General features: G+C 40.4%; 1 protein-coding gene across 1 annotated transcript in view; it reads right to left on the minus strand.

The window, feature by feature from the left end:
* The window catches only part of TOPAZ1 (testis and ovary specific TOPAZ 1), a 76,322-nt gene that overhangs the window by 18,268 nt on the left and 33,144 nt on the right, over positions 1–24,910 (minus strand). Inside the window, 6 exon segments of the mRNA XM_062200101.1 lie at positions 329–503; positions 1,704–1,770; positions 14,917–15,032; positions 18,035–18,127; positions 18,332–18,483; positions 22,827–22,890. Of these exon segments, the coding sequence (XP_062056085.1) occupies positions 329–503; positions 1,704–1,770; positions 14,917–15,032; positions 18,035–18,127; positions 18,332–18,483; positions 22,827–22,890 (667 nt within the window).

Raw genomic sequence — 24,910 nt, forward strand, 5'->3', positions numbered from 1 at the left:
TATCAATCTAAATACAAATAGAAATAAGAATCTGAAACATTTAATTTTAAAACATCAGTTCCTGGCTCCATATCATAATCTAACTTAATAATAAATATATGGAATAATTCATTAAGAATACAAAATAGTTGATACTAACATCAGTTCTTGATGTTGTAACATAATTTATCTTAACAAGAAACATATGGAAGAACTCCATGAGAAGGAGTTCCTGAAATCTGCAACATTAACTCATCCCCAACATGGAAAACAGTAAGAGCTTTATATTCTGGTTAACATTGCACTGTCCTACCACACAGTAACTCAGACCAAAATAGTGACAGTTTACCTGTTTCAGCAAATTCACAAAAAGGAACACTTGGTCTTTCTTCTTTATAGCCTTTTGTTAGTGTTTCAGCAACGCAAGTACAAAACATCTGGAAATCTTCAAATTTTTCACAGCCCAGTTTTACACTAATGTATAAATTTCCCAATTTGGTCCAGTCACCTTTCTCTTTACAATACTATCAAAATTATTGAAAGCAGAAAGCAAAAAAAAAAAAAAAGAAAAGAAAAAGAAAAGTATGTCATTTACACAAACACGTACCATGGGTCAGGTACACAGAGGCATTAGATACACAGACATTAGTAACACATAATCTCTTCAATGTCATATCAATAACATACTATTTTAACTTTACTTTGCTGAGTGTAGCAAACCACTTATAAATTCCAGACACTGATGAATTTGTTTTAATGATCTAATTCATGAAGTTGCTGATGACATCAACCTCAAACCGAACTTCACAGTGCAGTTGGATTTTTATGAAAAACAGATGAGCAGCACAGTTTGAGCTGTTTACACAATGCAATACATCGCGGTATTATTATTTGATCATTCATGGTTTGGGGCCTGAACATCATTTTGGACATCAAATTTACACAAAAGAGGCTACAAAACAAATTTCAGTAAACATCCTATCTTCCTACTATTTTCTATTTTACAGAAACAATTTTCCACCCAAGCAAATAAAATGCTTCAAGGATAAAAAGGTATTAATTAAAGACTGGACCAACCATTAATAGGCAGGTACTTCAAAAAGTTCATGGAAAATGGAAATATTTTTGGTGTAAAACATTCTGCAATTCATGCAATTTTTCCATAATATGCATTTCCCATGAATTTCTGGAGACCCCTGATATGCATGGATTTCAAAACTTTTCCATATCAAAATAATCTTTTAATTCCACTTTTAAGAACTTTCTGAAATACCCTTAGAGATGAATACAAAAACGATATTAAATTCAAAAGTAAAATCTCCTGAGTAGTCCTCTATTTTTTATATTCTAAATGTATGGACTACAACATGGTACAATCCTGGCTTTGTGCCATCACTTTACATCCTGCAGCTGACCACAACACTGGGTCAGTTTCCCAGTAAAATTAATGACTAAGCTTTGGATTATTATCACCACATCATAAATTAAGAATAAAACTGAATAAATATTTTTAGGATTATCTTTTAAACAGTCCTTTAGAAATCAAATGTTTGCATTTCAAAATATTTACTGGTAAAAACAAAAATCAAACTTATTTTTCTTGAACATTTTCACTAATTCCCACATTTCTAAAACTTTTACTAAAGTTGTTATTATTATTCATATTTTTGGTATTGATTTGCAGAGATCCCAGCAACTCCAAAAAAAAAAAAAAAAAAACATACCTCTATTTCATTCAAAGCTGAATCTAAATCACAGTTCCAGTTCTTTTTAAATTGCCTCATTTGTAACCTTTAACAACAAAAATGGGTTAATTATATTTATATTCAGTGCTCAAAAGTCATTATTGTTTCTGATTATTGGTAGTTTAAGACATTTGAGAAAAATGAATGTATATAATATGCTATATAAATTCTTAAAAGCTGAAGAAAATAGCAACTCTATAAATACATTCCACCTTAAACTAGTTCCTCTTCAAACCATAGGCAACATTAAGAAGGAAAAAGCAAATTCCTCATGAAACCATACCTTTAGCCTGACTGGAAGACAGAGAACACTAAAATTTAATAAAAAGAGAAAGAAAAAAACTAAATCCCAGACTTGACCTCCAACTGTGCCTAGCTTACCCTCACTGCCTCCCAAGTGTTTGTGGCAAGCAAAGACAGATGGAAACAAACACTGAGCAAGCAAACACAACCTGTGCAGGAGAACGAATGAGGGAAACTGCCAGGAGGATCTAATATTAATTTTAAAATATCATTACAAAAGCTACGTTCACACTAAGTTTGAAAGTACTAAAAAAATAGCATCTGAGTGGTTCCGAAGGCCATCTTTGAAATGCACAGCTTTGGGGAAAGAAAGGAGACAAACATGAGAAACACCCTTTGGCAAGTGAAAAGAGAAAAAGAAGAAAAAGGGGAAAGGAGAGGGTGCCATCAGACAAGGGGGATCGTGTAATACCTCACAATGCATCCATTTTGGCAATTAGTTGCAACGCTTTACAAATTATCCAAGAGAAGTAAGAAGCATTAAGAGGAGAAAGGAAATGAAAAAAAAGTTCTTCATGAATAGTGATGGGGGAAAAAGAAATAAAAAACTAATGAATAGAATCCAAGACCATATTAAGAAAATAATACACCATGATTAGGAAGTATTTATTTTAGGAATGTAAACTAAGTTCAGTATCAGAAAATCTATCAGTATCATATACTATATTAATAGATTTAAGGCAAAAAATCTCCATAGGCATTTAAAAGGTCTTTGATAAAGCCTAAAAACTGATAATAAAAATAATTAAAAGCATATGAATCAAGGGACATGTTCTTAAATACATATACCTCAGTCCTAAGTCCAGTATCATATTTAGTGGGAAAATTCTAGAGCCATTTCTACTAAGAACAGGAACAATTTAATAATGCCATTATATCCACTATTATACAATTATGCACTACAGGTAGGATGCAACGTAATTAAACCAGATAAATCAATGGCACAAAGGTAAAGAAAACATAAAATCATTTGTTTTTGCAAGTGATAAAACTGTATATCTGGAAAACCACAAATTCTAGAATAAAATTAACTCAAGGAACAAAGACTTCAGAGTGGATTATAAAATTTACAAAACAAAAATCAGCTGAGTACATCTGGTACAGAAAACCTCATTCGCAATAATCCCCTAATATTAAATACTTATATGAAGAAAATTATAAAATGATGAGAGACACAAATGATAAACTTGGACGAACATAAAAACATTTCCTATTCTTGAACAGAATGACCCAACGTAATAAAAGTCTGATAAAAGCAAACTGGAAAAGCTAATTAAATACATACATAAAAATATACATAAACTCCGATTAGATAGGAACTCTAACTGTAAAAATGAAATCATACAAGTAGTAGAAAACATGAAGTATGTTCCTATAAAATGTTGGAGTATGGAAATCATAAATCCAGAGGCAATAAAAAATAAACATGACTCAAAACTCAGGCAATAAAAATTGATACACTATACTGCATAAAAATAAGTTTTTGTGTGGCACACACACACAAAAAAAACCCCAGAAACTCAAAAGATAAAAAAAAAATTGCAATACATACTACCACAGGTGTCTAATACTTTTATTAAGAACTCTAAGAGCTGAAAAAACAAAGAACCAAAACCCAAAGGAAGAGCTGGCATTGAGCTGCACTGGGTTAAACAGCTACCTGGGATGCCAGCATCTCAATGCCAGAGTGCTGATTTCAGTCCTGGTTACTCCACTTCTAATCCAGCTTCCTGTTAACGCACCTGAGAAGGCAGTGGAAGATGGTTCACGTACCTGGGCTCCTGCCACCCATGTGGGAGACCAGGATGGACTTTCTGCCTGCTAATTTCAGCCTGGCCCAGCACTAGCCTTTGTGGCCTTTTAGGAAGTGGACCTGCAGACAGAAGATACTTCTCTCTCTCTCACTCACTCTCACTCTGCCTTTAAAATAAATCCTAAATGTAAAAGTTAAATTTAAAAATGCCTAATAAGAAAAGGGGAAAATGACAAGATCAGACAATTAAAACAAATGGCCCTTAAATTATTTATTTATTTTTAAAGATTTACTTGAAAGGCAGAGTTACAGAGAAGTAGAGGTAAAGGTAGAGGTAGAGAGAGGTAGAGAGGCAGAGAGGTAGAGAGAGACAGAGACAGAGAGAAAGTTCTTCCATCTGCTGGTTCTTTCCCCAAATGGTCACAAAGGCTGAAGCTGGGCCATTTTGAAGCCAGGAGCCTTGGAGCTTCTTCTGAGTCTCCCACATGGGTGCAGGGGCCCAAGAACTTGGGCCTTCCTCCATTGCCTTCCCAGGCAGAGAGCTGGATCGGAAGTGGGGCTGCCAGTATTCAAACCAGCACCTATGCTGGCACTGCAGGTGGCAGCCTTACCCGCTATGCCACAGCACCAACCCCCATGCTAACCTTTTACACCCATCCTAAACTCCCTGTGCTTGGCTCCAGCAACCATCAATCAGTTTTCTATACTCCTTGTCCTTGTCTCCAGCAACCATCAATCAATTCTCCATGTCTTAGTTTGAGATTTTTTTTTAAACTCAGCATAATTTCCCAAAATCAATCCAAGCTGTTGTTCCATGTTTCAGCAGTCTCTCCTTCTCTCCTTTTTTTGGGGTAAGCAGCATTCCACGGTATGGATGCACCAGTTTAAGCCATCGTTGTTGAAGGGTATCTGGAGTTTTATCCAGTTTTTGTTTACTGCAGTTAAGCCTTCTATAAACACTGTTGTATAAATTCTTACATTAGCAGTTTTAACTTCTCTAGAACAAATGCCCAGAAGTTCAAAGCTCTATTTTTTAAGTTTTTTTTTTTTTAAATACTCGAAAGTTAGAGCTACAGAAGACAGAGATCTCCCGTCTGTTGGTTCACTCCCTAAATGGCCACAATGGCTGGGGCTGGGCCAGGCCAAAGCCAGGAGCTTCATCTGGGTTTCCCATGTGGGTGCAGGACCCAAGCTCTTGGGGCACCTTTCACTGTTTCCCAGGTGCATTAGCCAGGAGCTGGATGGAAGGGGAGCAACTGGACACAGATCAGTGCCCATATGGGATGCCAGCAATGCAGGCCATGGCTTAACCCACTGTGCTACAACACTGGCCCCACTATTTGGTATTTGCATGTTTACTTTTATTATAAGAAACTATGAAACTGCTTTCCAGAGTGGCTGTACCATTTCACATTCTCATCAACATAGGATACAATTCACCACATCCTCTTCAGCATTTGGTGTTGACATCAATTTTTATTTCAGTCATTCTGATACACGTGTAGTGAAATCCCACTATGGTTTTAATGAGCATTTCTCTTATGCTAATTATGGTGAACATCTTTTCATGTGCTTATATGCCATCTACACATCCTATTTGGTGAAATGTGTTCATGTCTTTTCACCATTTTCTAGTAGAACTGTTAATGTTTTGAGAATTTTTATATGCTCTAAATATAAGAAATTTGGGGGTTATGTAGCTTAAAACTATGAGAGGATTTCAAAAATTTCATGGAGGGACCTGCACTGTGGCACAGCGTGTAAAGCTGCTGCCTGCAGTGCTACATCCCATGCGGGTGCCGCTTTGAGTTCCCACTGCTCCACTTCCAATCTAGCACTCTGTTATGGCCTGGGAAAGCAGTAGAACATGGTCCAAAAGTCCTTGGGCACCAGCACCCACATGCAAGACCCGGACAAAGTTCCTGGCTTCAGAAGTTCCTAGCTCCTGGCTTCAGATCAGCCCAGCTCTGGCTGTTGTGACCATTCGGGGAGTGAACCAGCAGATGGAAGATCTCTCTCTCTCTCTGCCTGTCTCTCTGTAACTCTTTCAAATAAATGTACTTTTTAAAAAAATTCACATAAAAATGAAATTAAAAGAAGAAAATAAACATAGTTTAATTTCTCAATATATGCTTCACCATATTCAAGATGTTTTGTAAATGATGACTCCAGGCATTTAAGTCCATTGCTAAAGAACTGACAGCCCTAGAACTTTCATCATGTAAACACAGCCTTCTAAAAGTCGTAACTGAAGAAAAATAGGCACCCTTTAAAGATTTTTTTAAGATTAGGAAACAAAAATCAGCAAGCAGCAGCCGTATCAGGACTGTAAGGTGAACACTCACAAAGTTACCTTGGTTGGGTGAGAGGAATGAACAAGAGCATTACTGTGATGGAGAGAGACTCTGGGGAAGATTTCCTGGTGTTTTTCTGCTAAAGCTTTGGCTAACTTTCTGAAAATATTCTCTTAATAACATATTATTGTTCTTTGGTCTTCTAGAACATCAACAAGTAAAATGTCTTGAGCATCCCCCACAAAATGTTCACCATGACCTTTGCTTTTGGTGAGCCTGCCTTTGCTTTGACTGGACCACTTTTACCTCTTGCTAGACAATGCTTTGTACTTGGTCTTCAGCCTCCTACTGGTAAGTCATGTTTCATCTCCTATAATAAAATTCTTGGAAGACATGCTTCAGGATCTTGACCCCACCGAGAACCATTAGTCACCTATTAGCCATTCAAAGCTCTCTTCTTGTCTGCGTTGGTTTGGGAACAATTTTGGCATCCACAGCGCAGAAAGCTCACTCCATTTTAATTTCTCAGTTATATACACTGAATCAGTAGAGATGTCAATGGTGTTAACCATCGATCCTCTACAATTATGGTACCAAAAAGATGAATTTTTCCCTTGCAAATTGATGTGAATGGCCTCCCATTGTAGGCTTCACTTTTGATGTTCCCTTGTCTTTAAATTGGATTATCCATGTGTAAACAGATGTGTTTGGGGCCATGATCCTTGTTAAGAATCAATGATTTCCCTATTCTACCACAAAAGCCTCAGTATCAATCTGATATTTGGTTTTGCTTCAATTTTAGCAGAATTCATGTTGTTCTGATAGGGGCTCTTTTCCAACAGATGTCTTGTCTTGGATGTTCAGATAGATCCTCTTCAGTCATGTTGTAACAAATCAGTAGGAGTTCATTTTAGCACAAACAAAAAACCTTGAAGTCTATACACAATTTTTTCATCATATTAGTTTTTCACGAACTTTCTAGAAGATCACTTTTATTTTTGCATAGTTTGTGAATTGTCTTTTTTTCCTCTAAAAGGGTCTTTCATATAACAGAAGTTTTAAACTGTGATGAAGTCAAATTTATTACACTTTTTATGTGTCACTTCTTTGCCTAACGATAGGTCCCTCAAGATCTCCCTTGTAAAAAACTTTATAGTTTCAGGCTTAAATTTACAACTATAAGGAAACAGGAACAGAATAGAGGGGAGACAGGGTATGAACTAACAGCCAAAACGAATTTACTCAGGAAGAATAAATTCGCAGAGGTAGTTGACTGCCGGCATGCACACAGTTCGAGACCAGACATGTGGCAGGAGGCAAGAATTTAGTTGTGGGCTGGGTTTATGTAGCATAAGCCAGGGAAGGGCCCTGAGAGTGGGTGGAGCTGAGCTAGCTTTTCAAACTTGGTGGGCCTTCCTCTCTGCAGGCCCTTGGTAGGGAAAGAATGCAGAGGGGGTCAGAGAGGAACACAGGGTGTGGGGCCAAGCCTGCCTAAGAATGCAGGGGCTATGTCCTATCCCCTCAATCCTGACTCTGAGTATAGATAGGGAGATGGGGCACCAGTTCCTTTCTGGCGACTTCCTGTGGATACAGAGCACTGGTGTGGAGTGGGGTATCCATATTCTGAATCAGACTGATTGAAGAGGAGCGGTCTTGTGATGTTTCCACGTGCGATGGCTTGGCATCCAGTGATCACTCCTTCAAGAGATTTTGAAATATGCTAATTATACATGGAAGGAGTAGAAGCACTAGGATCATGAGGATGAAAGGAAGGAACAGAGACGTCGCCCGTGGTGGAAAAGGTGGCCAAGGTGAGGACAAAGGGGGAAACAGGAAGGTGCAATCATGAGTCCCTGTCCAGTCTGTGGGAAGATAGGTGGATGCCTGGTGGCCAGAGTTAGTGCGCTCCTGTCTTGTTTAGCATGTTATGTGCCGGGAAGGAGCTGTGGGATGGGGTTGGCCTGGCCTGCTTCTAGTCCTGGGTTGCCTCATCCCCTCCCTCTGCTTAAGGAGATCCTGGCTGCTGTCAGGGGTTAGGCTGATGACTGCTCTGGCTTCTTCAAGCTGAGCAGGGGCAAAGTAGGGACCCATGGTCAAGACTGGGTTCCAGCAGAAGGTGGTCTCTTGAGGGGGCCGCAGTGGCAGCTCAAACAAATTGTTTCCATTTGAGGTTTCATGTGCACAGCCATCTAGACTCTCACTGCATCAAGTCTGGAGGAAACAGATCTAACAGATGAAGCAATTTTTTAATTAAGTAATTTGTCCTAAACAAAGGACAGTTCCTTATTAGAGGACCTAGGAAAGTCACGATCCAAACCATGAGGAACTTTTCCCCACTGAGAGGCAAACAGAAACTGTCAGGGCGAGCAGATGGGCCTTAAGGTCTAGGCAAGTGTGTTTGAGGCCCAGAGCAATCTGTCTCCTCACATGGGGCACTGGAGGAGACATCATAAGGGATGTGTGAACCTCCTTAGGGAAGACAACCTGTTGACTCCCGTTACCTTCCTTTGCTGGCCTGGGAGGAGAGCTGCTGTGAATGGGAGGTTAGTACAGAATAGGTGGCATCTCTAAGAGCAAATTGACAGCCTTGCCTGCGGTGTTACTGACCCTAGGTCGTCCCATCAATAGCAGTGGTTACTTTGAAAGCTGGGCAGAGTGAAGGGTTTTTCAGCTTAGGGAGGGCCAACAGGGTCTGCAGCTCTGACCTGGGAGTTCTTTGACCCTTGGGGCAGTTCCATTTCCCATTGCCCATCTCTTGGCAGAGCTGACAGGTCTCTTTAGAGGCTGGCTTCAGTCATGACTGTTGTCTGTCCAGAGCCCTGGCTTTCCACATTGAAATTCAGGGCCATTTGGGGGTGAACTGGATTTGCTGGGTCTCCTTGATGGCAGATCACTGTGTGGAGCTGTATTTTATTTGGTCTGCCACCTAATCTTACATTCTTGGCCCCACGCCCTGTGTTCCTCTCTGAACCCCTCTGCATTCTTTCCCTACCAAGGGCCTGCAGAGAGGAAGGCCCACCAAGTTTGAAAAGCTAGCTCAGCTCCACCCACTCTCAGGGCTCTTCCCTGGCTTATGCTACATAAACCCAGCCCACAACTAAATTCTTGCCTCCAGCCACATGTCTGGTCTCGAACTGTGTGCATGCCAGCAGACAGCTACCTCTGCGAATTTATTCTTCCTGAGTAAATTCGTTTTGGCTGTTAGTTCATACCTCGTCTCTTCTCTGTTCTGTCCCATTCTCTACAACAATCCGGTTTTAATTTTGTATAATGCTTCAGTTTGGATCAAAAATATTTTCATTATAGATGTCCAGTTGCTCCAGCATTATCTGTTAGAAATGCTAGGTTTCCTCCTGTGAATTGGGTTTGTACCACATAAAATCAGTTGGGCACACTAGTGTTGGCTTATTCTGACTTCTCTCCTCTATTTCCCCTCCACCCAATACCACACTCTCTTGATTCCTTCTCAGTCTGTATACCTTTCTCTTCATTTCATTCCTTATGCTGGCTTGGACTTCCAGTACTCTGTTAAGTAACAGCAGTATCAGCATAAATCCTTGATTTACTCCCCTCATAAAAAGAAAGCATACATGTTATCTATGTGTGATATGTGCTAAAGCTTTCTTGCAGATACTTTTAATCATGTGAAAGACTTCTTTTTATTCCTAATTTTATGAGCTTAATTTCCATGAACGAATGTTGATTTTTGTCAATTTTTATCTACTAATTCATGTCATGACTTTTTCTTTTTCTTGCTGGTATGACAGATTACACTGATTTTCAAATATCGAGCCATCTTTGCATGCTTGGACTAAATCCCTCTTGGTAATAGTATACAATATTTCTTTGAAATGTTGTTGGACTCAATATGCTAGTATTTATTGAGGGTTTTTGCTTCTAAGCTCATGAGACATCAGTCTATAGTTCTGTATTTCTTTCTTTCTTATTATTTATTTATTTATTTATTTATTTTTGGTGTTCACCTTTCCTGGTTTTGGTATCTTGGTTAACATCAGCCTCAAAAATAATTTGGTGATTATCTCCTTGTTTTCTACTTTCTGGAAAAGACTGTAAATCTGATTCTTTTGTAAAAAACTGGTAGAATGCTCCAATAAGACTGTAAGACCCTTTGGATGTCTTTTTTTTTTTTCCTTTAAAGATTGATTTATTTACTTACTTGAAAGGCAGAGTTACAGAGACAGAGGGGGAGATAGAGATCTCCCATCTGCTGGTTTCAAATGGCCAACACTGGCTGGTGTTGGGCCAGGCCAAAGCCAAGAACAAAGAGCTTCTTCTTGGTCTCCCATGTGGATGCCAGGGCCCAAGCACTCTGGCCATCCTCTATGGCTTTCCCAGAAGCATTAGCAGGGAGCTGAATTGGAAGAAGAGCAGCTGGGACTCTGGTGCTGCAGACAGCAGCTTAACTTGCTGCACCACAGTGCTGGCCTGGGATATCTTCTTTTTTAAGATTTAAAATTACTGGGGCCAGTGTTATGGCACCACACTGGAGTGGAGTTTGAGTCCCAGCTGCTCTGTATCCAATCCAGCTCCCTATTAGTACACCTGGAAAGGCAGTGTCGAGGATGGCACAAATGCCTGGCCCCTGCTACCCATGTGAGACAGGATGGGATTCCTGGATCCTAAGTTCTACCTGTCCCATCCCTGGCTCTGGTGGCCATTTGGGGAAATAACCGGTGAAACAAAGATCCTTGTTTCTCCCTCTCTCTGAAGCTCTGCCTTTCAAATACATATCACTTTAAAGTTATGGATTAAATTCTTCCTAATTCCAAGTAATTAAGATGATCTAGCTCACACTGGGTATATTTTGGTATCTTGTTGTTTTCAAGGAATTGTTCCATTTCAGCTATGTTATTGACTGTACCTATATTGAGTTCCTCAAAGCAACCCCTTAAGACCCACATTCAGTGGCTGCAAGATCTGTACGGATAACCCTTTCTCATTCCTGATACTAGTAACTTGTTTCTACTTCTTAAAATCTTGGCCTTGCAGGGTTATCCACTTCACTGATCTTTCCAAAGATTTTGTTTCATTTATTCTTTTTTGTTTTTAGCTTCAGTGATTCTTGCACTTGTCTATATTAATTCCTTTCTTATGTTTGCTTTGCGTTTATTTTGCTATTAATTCTCTTGTGTCTAGCGGTGGAAGGTTGGAATTTTTAGTGCTGTGGATTATCACTGTTTTACTTATATTCTCAGAATTGTGCTATACTTTCACTTTCATTCACTTCTCAGAGTTCACTGAGCTTTCTTTTGAAACTTCCTTTTCATTTATGGATTATATGGAAATGTGGTGCTTAATTTCCAAATGTTTGTGGGGTTTTTCCTGATTATTTTTCCATGTTTGAATCCATTCTGATCAGAGAATGCAGAAATGTACTCTGTATAATTTCAAAACTTTTAATTTTTTTGAGGTTTACATGATCTACTTGGTATGAGTTTTTGGGTGCTTGTAAAGAATGCAAATTCTGTTACTTTGGGGTAAAGTGTTCTTTTAATAACTATTAGACTCTAATATTTGACGGTGATTTTTAGTTCTGTTTCCTTGCAGGTTTCCTGTTATTTCTATCAACTGCTTAGAGAGAAGTGTTGAAGTTTTCAAACAAAACTGTAGATTTGTTTATCCTTTCTGTTCTATCACTTTTCTTCATGTATTTCTTTTTTTTTTGACAGGCAGAGTGGACAGTGAGAGAGACAGAGACAAAGGTCTTCCTTGTGCCATTGGTTCACCCTCCAATGGCCGCCGCGGCCAGCACACCGTGCTGATCCGAAGGCAGGAGCCAGGTGCTTCTCCTGGTCTCCCATGGGGTGCAGGGCCCAAGCACTTGGGCCATCCTCCACTGCATTCCCGGGCCACAGCAGAGAGCTGGCCTGCAAGAGGGGCAACCGGGACAGAATCCGGTGCCCCAACCGGGACTAGAACCTGGTGTGCCGGCGCCACAAGGTAGAGGATTAACCTATTGAGCTGTGGCGCCGGCTTCATGTATTTCTAAAGTTTTTGTTGTGTGGTGCATATTCAGGACTGCTATGTCTTCTTGCTGCTTTGGCTATTTGATCATTATGTCACACTCCTGTCTGTCTCAGGTAATTTTCTTTGCTCTGAAGTCTACTCTACTTGATACTGAAATGAGCCACTTTGCTCTTCACGGGATGCTGTCTTCTCCTTGTCTTTCAATCTACCTGTATCTTTACACTGCACAAAAGCGTCTCAGAGAGAACATGCAGTCAGGCTTTTATACGCACCCTGCCATTCACTGCCCTGTAACTCTTATGTCCAGCAAATTCATAGTTTACCCTGGGTATCACTCTTAATCAGTTCACAGACAAAGCCCTCACTTTTTTTAAAAAAGCTCTAAGTACTCTATTCTATGGATACATTATACACAACTAATAAATGGACATTTGGATTGTCCCGGCTATTCTGCCATGAATAATTGTGTGCAGATGTCTTTTTGTACGGATTGAGGTATATTTTCAGGGTACATTTCTGGACTGGGAATCCTCCATCAAAGGTCAATGCACTAGATCAATTATGAAAAGCTTTACAAATGGGAGTGCTCTGAAACAATAGACAATCAAAGTGGAATTCTAAATATTCAAGTGATCCCCACAGAAAGAAAACAGGAAACAATAAAATGGCAAACTTACACCCTAACAATACTGACATTAATCACTGAATGTATGTTAACATACACTTACATTTCCACTAATATCTTGAATGCAAACTTTAAAATTATAGCAGCTTTTTCTGCTGTGAAAGCCTTTCAAATGAACTGCATACTTGCTAATCAAACACAATCCAAACTGAAGTATGAGTGTCCATTTAAAATCATTTTCCTAGTTCGGAAAAGGTTAATTATTTCAAAGAGTGTTAGAAAAATTCAAATATGGGGGCCGGCACTCTGACACAGCGGGTTAAAACCCCGGCCTGCAGCACTAGCACTCCATATGGGTGCCAGTTTGACTCCTGGCTGCTCCATTTCCAATCCAGCTCCCTGCTGATGTACCTGGGAAAGCAGGAGAAGACAGCCCAAGTCCTTGGGCCCCTGCACCCACATGGGAGACCCAGAAGCAGCTCTGGCTCCGGCCTTCAGATCAGCCCAGCTCTGGCCATTGGAGAGTGAATCAGCAGACCGAAGACCTGTCTCGCTTGCTCTCTCTAACTCTACCTTTCAAAAAAAATAAATAAAATAAATCTTTATTGTAAAAAAGGAAATTTCAAATATAAAATAATAATTATTTTTCCTTTTGCCTTGGGGTTGGGTTTATATGCCCAACCACGACCCACACACCTTCACTACTCAGTTTTTTTCCTAGTCTCAGAATTCTCCCATGAAATAAATCACCAAGGTCAATAGCTCTTAAAGAATATAATTATTCTGAGGTGAGGCAAAGCGGAAAAGAGTATAAAGACCATTTTCAAAACTGGGGGACAAAAAACAAACTGTGAGACTACTTATATGATTGTGTCATTTTGAAAATCTGAAAACGATGGGTGGTTTTCTCTGCTATCTTCTTGCATCACCAGAGCCAGTTCCCAAACCACTGTCCTGGGCACAAAGCCAGTGCTGCTGTTTTGAATCTTCATTCACACACTTTCCCCGTGCCACCTGTTACTGACTCTGGCAGGAGATCAGGCTAGTCGCTTGAGCGCTCTGCCATTGTTGCCACTGGCCAAAGTGGGAACCTTTCTACCATGCTATTCAAGGGAAGGATGAACTTAATGTTTGGAAGAAAATATCATGCCATCCTACTTATAAACAGACTGCATCCCAGAACTATGTTAGGTGAATTGTACTTCTCATAAAAATTTATTTCCTAGGCAGCTCCAAAAATCTATTTAACCCAGTGCTACCACAAGAATTAGAGTTTCTACCCAAAATACAAATATTGTTAACAATGACTAGTTCGTGTTGGTGCTTGAAGGGAAGCAGTATTTCTTAGACGTGTACTTCACTAACTGCACCAAGGCATCCTGGGTACTACGGCAAACTCACAGGGGGAGTCACAGGTTACTTTAAATTTTCAGGTGACATCTGTTAGACCCTGCAACAAAATACTGCTATTGGCTTCTTCATACCAGAATATTTAACAAATGGGACTGGCAAAATAGTTCTTTTGGCTTACGGGCTCTCAACCAAGACAGTCTGGAAGCTCTGCATTACCAGTAATTAGAAATAATATAAAAAAGTCTGTGAAGATCCCTGTTGAAGATTTCTGAGAATTCTGAAGGACTTTGGTGGTTGACAGCATTCGTTCTTTACCAAATCTGATTTCCCTAAAAAGTTATTATTCATTTAAATACTTATAATTTGTATTTTTTTTCTGTGTATGTTATACTTAAAAGTGTTTTTAAAGCCATGGCTTTCCTTTTTTCAAAACAGGTATATGTATGGCAATTATCAGAGATTTTTATAAAATTACCTTTTGAGGCCCATATGCTGAACAGATAACTTTGAAGGAAGGAGAGGCACTAAAGTATCTTACAAACTAACATATAAAGAATCAAGGTTATGTGCATGTATCTAAAAAAGTACATTACGTAGAATTCAGTGGTAAAACGAGGAGGCTCCTTTTATAATTAATGTGCCAGATGCTGAGATGAAATTAGGTACTAAAAACAAGCTGACCATATGCAGCCCAAGGTAGGACCCCACTGAGATGGAAGAGGGGTTTAAGAGTAGCAAATATCAAGCTGTCTGGGCACAGGAACAGGTGTAAATGCTTTGCCCTCACCCTTCTAAGTCCCCACCAAAATACATACACTTTGTGTCATGTATGTATTTTAGGCATATATTTGATATGTTTACAATGATTTTTCTCACCTGGATTTCATTTCCAGAACTGCAGTTATTTCTTGTTTGGAAGGCTGTAACTGGTATAAGAGCTTAACAATATAGTTAAAGTGTTCAGGGTCAAGCATCATCCCAGCTTCAACAAGCTAAAGGAGAGAAAAACTAGTCACTCTTAGAAAAATGTGAAAGACTTGCGAATCCAATGTTGTGTGAAACAACCAACAGACTGCTGGGGAAAAGTGAAACTTGGAGGCATGTACAATTAAAACTCGCTCTAAATTTTTTTTTAAATTTCAAATTTATTTTCTTGAAATGTTTGCAAACCACAAAAAGTCACCTGGCTTCAAGAATTTGAAGCTAAAATGAGGTAGGTACTGTGGGGTATTAAGTTAAGCTACCATTCAGGATACCCACATCCTGCACTGGAGAGCCAGGGATTAAGTCCTGCCTCTTCTTCTGATACAGCTTCCTGCTAAGATGGCTGGGAGGTTAACAGATGATGGCTCAAGTACTTGCATAAATCCCTGCCACCATGTGGGAGACCTGGATGGAGTTCCAAGCTCGTGGGTTTGGCCTGGCCCAGTACCAGCTGTTGCACAAACAGGGTCTGAACCAGCAGATGGAAGATCATGCTTTCTCTCTGTCACTCTTTCAAATTAAAAAGGTATTCTTAAGATTTATTTTTTATTTGAAGCATATTTTCTTCAAATACTTCAGAACCACACAGACACCCTGCTTTAAGAATTCAAAACAGGCCGGCGCCGCGGCTCACTAGGCTAATCCTCCGCCTTGTGGCGCCGGCACACCGGGTTCTAGTCCCAGTTGGGGCGCCAGATTCTATCCCGGTTGCCCCTCTTCCAGGCCAGCTCTCTGCTGTGGCCCGGGAGTGCAGTGGAGGATGGCCCAAGTCCTTGGGCCCTGCACCCCATGGGAGACCAGGAGAAGCACCTGGCTCCTGCCTTCGGATCAGCATGGTGCGCTGGCTGCAGCGCACCAGCCACGGCGGCCATTGGAGGGTGAACCAACGGCAAAAAGGAAGACCTTTCTCTCTGTCTCTCTCTCTCACTGTCCACTCTGCCTGTCAAAAAAAAAAAAAAAAATTCAAAACAAAAATAATTTTCAATTCAAACACTGTTTTTGCTATCACTGGTTATCATGTTATCTGTAGCTGCCTCAGCTCAGAGGTTCTTGCTGACCTCTGCCTGCAGGTCACTAGATCCTCTGTAGCACTCCAAAGGACCCCCGCTGACCTGATGCAGTCACAGGCCATGCAGAGACTTGACTAAATGGACAAGGCCTACCACAGATGAATGTGCAAAAGAGCCTAGTAGTTGTTTAGTTACTGACATGAAAACAGCTACTCTTCAACCCTGTTCAAAAACCAGAATAAATATAAAATTGTTTTTTGAAAAGCTAGGCAACAACCCAAAGTAATTTAAAATAATTTTTAAAAAGATCAATTAGCAGTTTATTTTATTTTATTTATTTATTTTTCGCCAGGTACAGTTAGACAATGAGAGAGACAGAGAGAGAGACAGAGAGAGAGAATTATAGACAGAGAGACAGGGAGAGAAAGGTCTTCCTTTCCGTTGGTTCACGCCCCTAATGGCAGCTACGGCTGGCGCTGCGCCGATCCAAAGCCAGGAGCCGGGTACTTCCTCCTGGTCTCCCATGTGGGTGCAGGGACCCAAGCACTTGGGCCATCCTCCACTGCCCTCCCAGGCCACAGCAGAGAGCTGGACTGGAAGAGGAGCAACTGGGACTAGTACCCAGCACCCCAACCGGGACTAGAACCCGGGGTGCTGGTGCCACAGGTGGAGGATTAGCCAAGTAAGCCATGGTGCCGGCCCACTAATTGATCTTTTCTAAATGACACTTATGCTAATTATAAGTGGGAATGGTATACTGTTAAGAGTACAGAGGAGGATGAGAACCTCTTCCATGAAGAAAATACAGTTTTATCATCATTGAACCCCAAAATAGTCTCAATAGGGAAACTGTATTAGTATTATATAACTTTTAGGGCTTACATCTACACATTAATCATGCAAAAATAAAAATCCTAAACTTTGATCAATATTCTCCACTAAGGGTAATTTTATTTGGACAGTAACCAGGATACATTTTGCAGAAATCTGAGTTACTCAGGACCAGAAAATTTATGGGAGCCTTACTTAGGTTTTCTACAACTACTGCTGCTAAAAAGTAGCTTTCGATTTAAAAAAAATTTCCAGGAAACTAACTCTGTCTAGTTTTATAAGACGGAACTAGAGATACAAGTCCGCTCATCTGCTAGAGCGGTTCTAGTGCAGCTAGAGAAATAAAACTTGGAGCTTTCTTACCACTAGAACTATTCAGGACTGGACGGCTGAGTACAACCAAATACCAGGAAGTATTCAACAAAGCCAACATTTAAAAATATTTTATGGGGCCAGCGCTGTGGCGTAGCAGGTAAAGCCGCCACCCGCAGTGCCAGCATCCCATATGGGCACCAGTTTGAATACTGGCTGCTCACTTCCAATCCAGCTCTCTGCTATGGCCTGGGAAAGCAGTGGAAGATGGCCCAAGTGCTCGTGTCCCTGCACCCATGTGGGAGACCTCGAAGAAATTGCTGGCTCCTGGCTTCAGATCAGCTTAGCTCCAGCTGTTGCAACCAACTGGGGAGTGAACCAGCAGATGGACCTCTCTCTTCCATTCTGCCTCTGCCTCTCTGTAACTCTGCCTTTCAAATAAACAAATAAATCTTTTAAAAAAAATTTATGACAGCCATAAAAACTCTTATTTCTCATTTGTTAGTGCCAAATTTAAAACTAATTCCTATGATCACAATTTTCAATGCATACACTGATTAGATTATTTGTATTGTAAACCGCCTTGAATCTTCTGGAGAAAGAATTTCCTTTAATTATACCTAAGGACTACAGATGAAGACAGCTAATGAATCAGAAGGCAGCCTCTTGGAGTGCTTGTGAGAGCCAGGCTTAGCAGCTACTGGGGTCTGTTTACAAACTTTATTTCAGGGAAAAAAGAGCATTTCAGAAAATAAACTTTTTTGGCCAACAGGCTATGAATGACAGTTTCAGAGTGTAACAGTTACCTTCCTGGTTAGTCAGCACCAGAGAATGAAAGAGAATAAACAAAATCATACCTTGCAAAAGGTATCAATTAAAGCAGGTACCGCATTCCTTAATTTCATAGTTGCCACATGCTCAAATATCTTTAGCAGTATTTTCAGAGAAGGCTGTATAAAACAACAACAACAAAAAATCACATTAATCTCAGTTCTTCTTTCCATATACCTTAAGTTTTCAAATTTGTTTATGCTGAAAAACATAAGCATTCTCTAGGAAGCATTCAGCAAATACAGAGATTTAACTGCTAAGATCAAGCAAACAGAAGAGAGAAACACTTGAAATAATGAAAAAAAAATTTTTAGGTTACTTACCAACATTTTAACCATTATGCTGAGGTTCACCACCTGAAATACTTCTTTCAATAAATAATGCTTGAGTAAAGAAATTAAAAAGTCATTTAACACTTGTAAATCAAAGTGGATACCAGGAGGAAATTTTCTGTAATATTCCATAAATATATTTACTGTAATTGAAAAAAAAACATATTAAAGTCATTTGTTGATTTTAAGATATCCATTTTTCTTTAATTAGACATCTTTAAATTCAAAGATGAATATGAGTTCATTTCCTTGAAAGATATAGTCCTAGTATCAGAAATGTTTGATGAAAATTAAAGCAAAAGTCAGTAACATTTGAATCCAATCACACATGCTTTGTATTAGAGTGGGAACTAAACTGATGTGCTGTCCCCCAAAATGCTAGTACCTCATGGTCTTACTCATGATTAATTTCCTTTGAAAAAGTAGTCTATATCAACTTTCTCAAAATATTTCCTGTACAATCTTAAACATTTCCAATTTTCTCCTATTAATTTTACTAAAATTACTTTCTCCCTCCCATTCCAGGTCATAATACCTATCCTTAGGTGAAATCCTTAGAAAAATCACTTCACGTTTTAGTTTTGGTGTTCAGTATTTCTATCAGCAACACTTATTACTAGCTGGATTACTTGGAATTGCTTGGGAGTCAGTAGCTAATAAGTTTGTTTGAAAAACTGGAATGTTAATGCTAAAGTTACAGTGAGTTTCACACTATATTGTAAAAATATTCAATATGCTGTGAGGCTTCTTTCTAGACTGCATTTGTCTTTCCTGGGCACATGCAGATGAGTTCTTGCTGCCTGCCACCCCTTCTGCACTGTCTGCACAGTTACCGATATAGAAGTGGATCAAACAGTCACCTGGACAGCTCACAGTATCTACTATTATAGTTTATTAAAACTGAAACTGCAGCTGCTTAAAAATGCTTAATGCTGACAGTAAGCATTAGTGTGCAAACAGGCCAGAAGCTGACATGCAACCCTCCATTCTGTTTTTCATTTTTAAGATTTTAATACAATTTCCCCCTTTAAAAATGACCCTCTCTGGTTAAATGGTTGGGTGCAAAAGGTGTGAACACTTCAATAGCTTTTGACATGAATGCTACACTGCTCTGCAAGGTTCCGTCGGTTCGTGACGCCGCTGCACCAGTCAGCCACCAGAATCTGGCCCTTCTGCGCCTTTCTTTGCCTGGGAGCGCACAACTCCAGGGACCCAGAAACCACCAGCTGTTCCTTTCCTCATCTGCTTCCAGTTCTTACCGGAGGAAATAACGTTCACGCCTTTGTAAACAGCTGACTGGTTGTTTTTGAAAACTGGAATACTGTCGGATATTACCAATGTTAAACCTGAAGTAATTTGAAGCAAGCAGCTTTCCTCAGTTTAAATTTGTATAATGAAGTTTCCATCTTTTGTACTTTGATTACTTTAAACCACAGAAATTATCTACTTTGCAAAAAGCTGACTAAAAAAATGGTTTTTTCTATTGAATTGCTCATTTATCAATTCATCTTGGTCTACACTAATTAAACAGTAGTTTAATTTTATTTATTATTTTAGCCATAAAACTTCAGGAAACAGAGCTTCATATGAAGATTCAGATGTGAGTTAGATAAAGGGTATCGTTCTACTACAAGGTATATACTACAAACAACTAAAAGCAGGAACTCAAACAGGTGTCCTATACCAAGAGTCATTGCAACATTATTTATTCACAAAAGCCCAAAGTCGGAAACAAGCGTTCATCTGCAAATGAATGGATAAACAAAATGTGGCATATGTATGTAATGGCATATTATTCAACCTTAAAAATAAGAATGTTCTGAGATGTGCTACCCCACAGATGAACCTTAAAGATATTATGCTAAGTGAAATAAGCCAATTACAAAAAGATCATTATTGCCTACCTCCATTTATATGAAATACCTAAAATCAATAAAATAATAAAATTCAGAGATAGAAAATAGGTAAGAGGTTATCAGAGGTTGGGAGATGGGAGTAACAGGAAGTTACTATTTAATGGGTACAGGGTTTTGTTTGGGGTGATGAAAAGCCCTGGAAATGAATAGTGCTGCTGGTTACACGACGCTGTGAATGTACGACTGCTGCCAGTGAAGTGCATACTCCAAAAGGCTTCGTATGATATATCTCGCGTCGTGGATATTTTATCAAATGCACACACGAAGTCAAGGAAAGGCTGAAGAAATGTTCAGGACTGAAGGAAGCTAGAGAGACATGACAACTAAACAAACACTTAATCCCAGGCTGAATTCTAGACTGCAGGGGAAATGCTATAAAGTACATACTAAATCAAGTAACAAAACTTGAAGACAAACAGGTCATACACAAAACTGTTTTAGTACCTATGTCAAACTGATTGACATGGATAAGTTTATCATGGTTATATAAAAAGATATCTCACTTTTAGGAACTTAGTGTGGAAATATTTATGGGTAGAGGGTCATGACATGCAGCTTAACCTCAAATGGCCCAGGGAAACAAGTGTAAGCATGACTGTGTATGTGCACAGTACACATATGACTCATAAACAGGGTGGCGGCAGACAGAGAAGGGCAAATGACAATATGTATGTCTATGCTTTGTATTATTTGTATTTCTGTAACTTTTATGAATTTGAAATTTTTCTAAATAAAAATTTAAATTTTAGGAAAAATAATTGTGTGTGGAACTTCAAATAAAAAACAAACAAATGGAGATCTCTTCCTAAAAAGGGAGTGGGAAGTTCCATCTACTTAGCCATCTCATCTTCTGCTACAAAGTGGTCCTTGAGGCCTCTCTGTAGTGCCTGAGCAGTTAGATTCAGACCTTACGCTGGTGCTATTCAATTTCTCTTGCAAAGTTGTTATCCATTCCTCTAAATAGTCCTTGTTAAATGATTCCCCTTTTCTCAAGTCCTATAGTGTTTCTAAATACTACATCTCCTTGTACCTAATATCTGAGCTATTTATTCTGTTCCACTGATCTAATTGCTATTACACTAAACAATCTCCACAAGTTCCTGACAATTTCCTACATTCATTTTTTTTTCTAAGCCCTTACTTTGGTTTTCTGTATCCACTGTTTTGAAACTAAATTTTGATATATTTCTCCTGCAGCCAAACTGGATCTACAAATTTGGAATTGTACCTGTGAGGATTCTGCACCTTTTCTGCATTGTCCCCTTTTCTTCCAAATCTCATGTTATGGAAGTATTTCTGGAGTGTAAAAGTTCACCCACTTCTAATCATATGTAGCATCTCCTCCTTGGCTATCACAGTCTCTTGGTTCACAAGTGCTTTTCCATATAGGCTCCAATCACTTCTACCTTAACTACTTTGTCCTTGTTAAAGACAGATTATCCAAACTAGCAGTTCCCTCAGATGCTTCTTCTAATCCTTGGGGAGAAGCTATCACCAGCAAAACAACATTTTAAACTTGAGATTTGGTTTTGCCGAGTAAGATTTCAAGTGGGTGAATACGAAGTTAAAGGGCTGTGTTACCACCATGGTAGGCAGCTGTGTCAAGGTGACAAACACAAATAAAGCTCTGTTCCTGTTCTCCTGGTACTCACGATATAGAAGGCAGAGATGCTGGAGAAGGCTGGGAGAAGGCTACGGGTTCAGATAATGGTCTAACTGAGGAAACAATCCTGCTTCCTAGGACAAAGTCTTGTAAGCTAAGTAGGTTTTGTCATAGGAATGGGGAAGCAAGAAAGAGAAGAATCTGGGCAGGGAAGCCGGGGCAGCAGCAGCCTGGTAACAGAGCTGGCACGTTCAGGCAGCTCCACAGAACTCACCGCGGACCATGATCAGTGGCAAAGGGAAGGAGGAAGCAGCAGGGAAGACCCAGGCTTGGGAAGATCGCTTGGAGAGGATTAAAGGCTAATTAGAAATACCCTTTTCTCTGGGGCCGGCACTGTGGCGCAGTGGCCTGAAGCACAAGCAACCCACATGGGTGCCAGTTCTAGTCCCGGCTGCTCCACTTCCCATCCAGCTCTCTGCTATGGCTGGGATAGCAGTGGAAGATGGCCCAAGTCCTTGGACCCCTGCACCTGTGTGGGAGACCTGGAAGAAGCTCCTGGCTCCTGGCTTTGGATTGGCACAGTTCTGGCCGCTGCAGCCAACTGGGGAGTGAACCAGCAGATGGACGTCCTCTCTCTCTCTCTCTGCCTCTCCTCTCTCTGGGTAACTCTTTCAAATAAATGAATAAATATTTTTTTTTTAAAGAAATACCCTTTTCTCTATCTTACACCTGAAAACTAAGTCAAAATATTAGTACAAAAGCAATTCTAGCATTAGGTGAATCACAATTTTTTTGTTAACAGAAACATTTATTTTTAGTTCTTTTTAAGGCCAACAAAGTCACTTCCAAGTAAGGCATTCAGGTTTCACATCTAGAAAGCACTGAATTTACTTTCAAATTGTAAGACCCAACACACAGCACACTGTCTACAACACCGTATTCATAAACACACTTATGTGCCTCATACCTGCACGATGCAGCAAACACAGTTCATTGACAGCTATATATTTCTTAAGCACATCCATGCATACCTGCAAAAGTTATGGAAAATGTAAAATTACCTTTATATATTTCATAAAAACTACACATTTCAATCTTTTTCTGTTTATTTCAGATTTTTTAAAATGAGCTTAAAGTACTGGAGTAAAGAAGTTGATGCTTGGTTAACTCATAGGTTTGAAACACACCCTGAATTTATCACAAAAACCTTTTTAGGCAATTTTATTTTATTTTTTATTTATTTTTATTTTTGACAGGCAGAGTGGACAGTGAGAGAGAGAGAGAGACAGAGAGAAAGGTCTTCCTTTTGCCGTTGGTTCACTCTCCAATGGCCGCCGCGGTAGCGTGCTGCGGCCGGCGCACCGTGCTGTTCCGATGGCAGGAGCCAGGTGCTTATCCTGGTCTCCCATGGGGTGCAGAGCCCAAGCACTTGGGCCATCCTCCACTGCACTCCCTGGCCACAGCAGAGAGCTGGCCTGCAAGAGGGGCAACCGGGACAGGATCGGTGCCCCGACCGGGACTAGAACCCGGTGTGCCGGTGCCGCAAGGCGGAGGATTAGCCTGTTGAGCCACGGCGCTGGCCTTTTTAGGCAATTTTAAAAGTGACTAATCATTGGTGCAAGAATAAACACACTGACCACTGTATCAGACAGGCCATAAATGTACCCCCACGGCCAGTCAGGTGACTTGTGAAAAATGGATTTCAACCTTCTTCTCACATCATCAACAAAAATCAATTCTAGCCAAATTAGGATCTAAATGCAAAAGACGAAACAGTAAACTTTGGAAGGAAAAACACAGGAAAACATCTTTATCACCTTAGCAAAGATAGCTTCAAGAAGATGCAAAAAGTTACTACTAAAAAAAAAAAAAAAAAGAAAGAAAGAAAATGATTCAGGGCTGTGGCATAGTGGATTGGGCCGCCATCTGCAGTGCCTTCATCCCATGTGGGTACCAGTTCGAATCCTAGTTACTCCATTTTCAGTCCAGCTCTCTGCTAATGTTCCTGAGAAGGCAGCAGAGGATGGCCCAAGTGCTTGGGCCCCTGTACACATGCGGGAGGTGCTCCAGTCTGGCCCAGCCCTGGTCATTGTGGCCATTTGGGGAGTGAACCAGTGGATGGAATATCTCTCACCTCTCTCCCTCTCTCTCCCTCTCTTTCTCTGTAACTCTTTCTTTTTTTTTTTTTTTTTTAAATATATTTGTATCTTATCCTAGTCAGGTGCTAACCTTCTTTTTTTTTTAATTTTTTTTTTTTTTTATTTTTGACAGGCAGAGTGGACAGTGAGAGAGAGACAGAGAGAAAGGTCTTCCTTTTTGCCGTTGGTTCACCCTCCAATGGCCGCCGTGGTAGGCGCGCTGCGGCCGGCGCACCGCGCTGATCCGATGGCAGGAGCCAGGTGCTTCTCCTGGTCTCCCATGGGGTGCAGGGCCCAAGGACTTGGGCCATCCTCCACTGCACTCCCTGGCCACAGCAGAGAGCCGGCCTGGAAGAGGGGCAACCAGGACAGGATCGACCGGGACTAGAACCCGGTGTGCCGGCGCCACAAGGCGGAGGATTAGCCTAGTGAGCCGTGGCGCCGGCCCTCTGTAACTCTTTCAAAAAATAATCTTAGAAAAAAAGTTTCCAGGTATACAATGTCTTCATATCTTACTTCTACCCTACTACCCATGTATAGTAACTCAAATGATAGTAGCTGTCAACATTCTTTGCTAAAGTAGGATTTAAAAAAAAAAAAAAAGACTCAGGGCCGGCACTGTGGTACAGCGGGTTAAGCCACAGCCTGCAGCACTGACATTCCATGTGGGTGCCGTTTCCGGTCTCTGCTCCTCCACTTCCCACCCAGCTCCCTGCTGGTGCCCCTGGGAGGGCAGCAGAGGATGGCCAAGGAAAGCTTCAGGGGAAGCTCCTGGCTCTGGCCTGGCCAGCCCTGGTTGTTGTGGTTGTCTGGGGAGTAAACCAGTGGATGGAAGACCTCTCTCTGTCTGTCTCTCCTTCTCTAACTCTGCTCTCAAATTAAAAAAAAAAAAAAGACTCACAAATTGAACTAC

Source organism: Lepus europaeus, chromosome 9 (genome assembly GCF_033115175.1).
Source record: "Lepus europaeus isolate LE1 chromosome 9, mLepTim1.pri, whole genome shotgun sequence".
Taxonomy (NCBI): domain Eukaryota; kingdom Metazoa; phylum Chordata; class Mammalia; order Lagomorpha; family Leporidae; genus Lepus; species Lepus europaeus.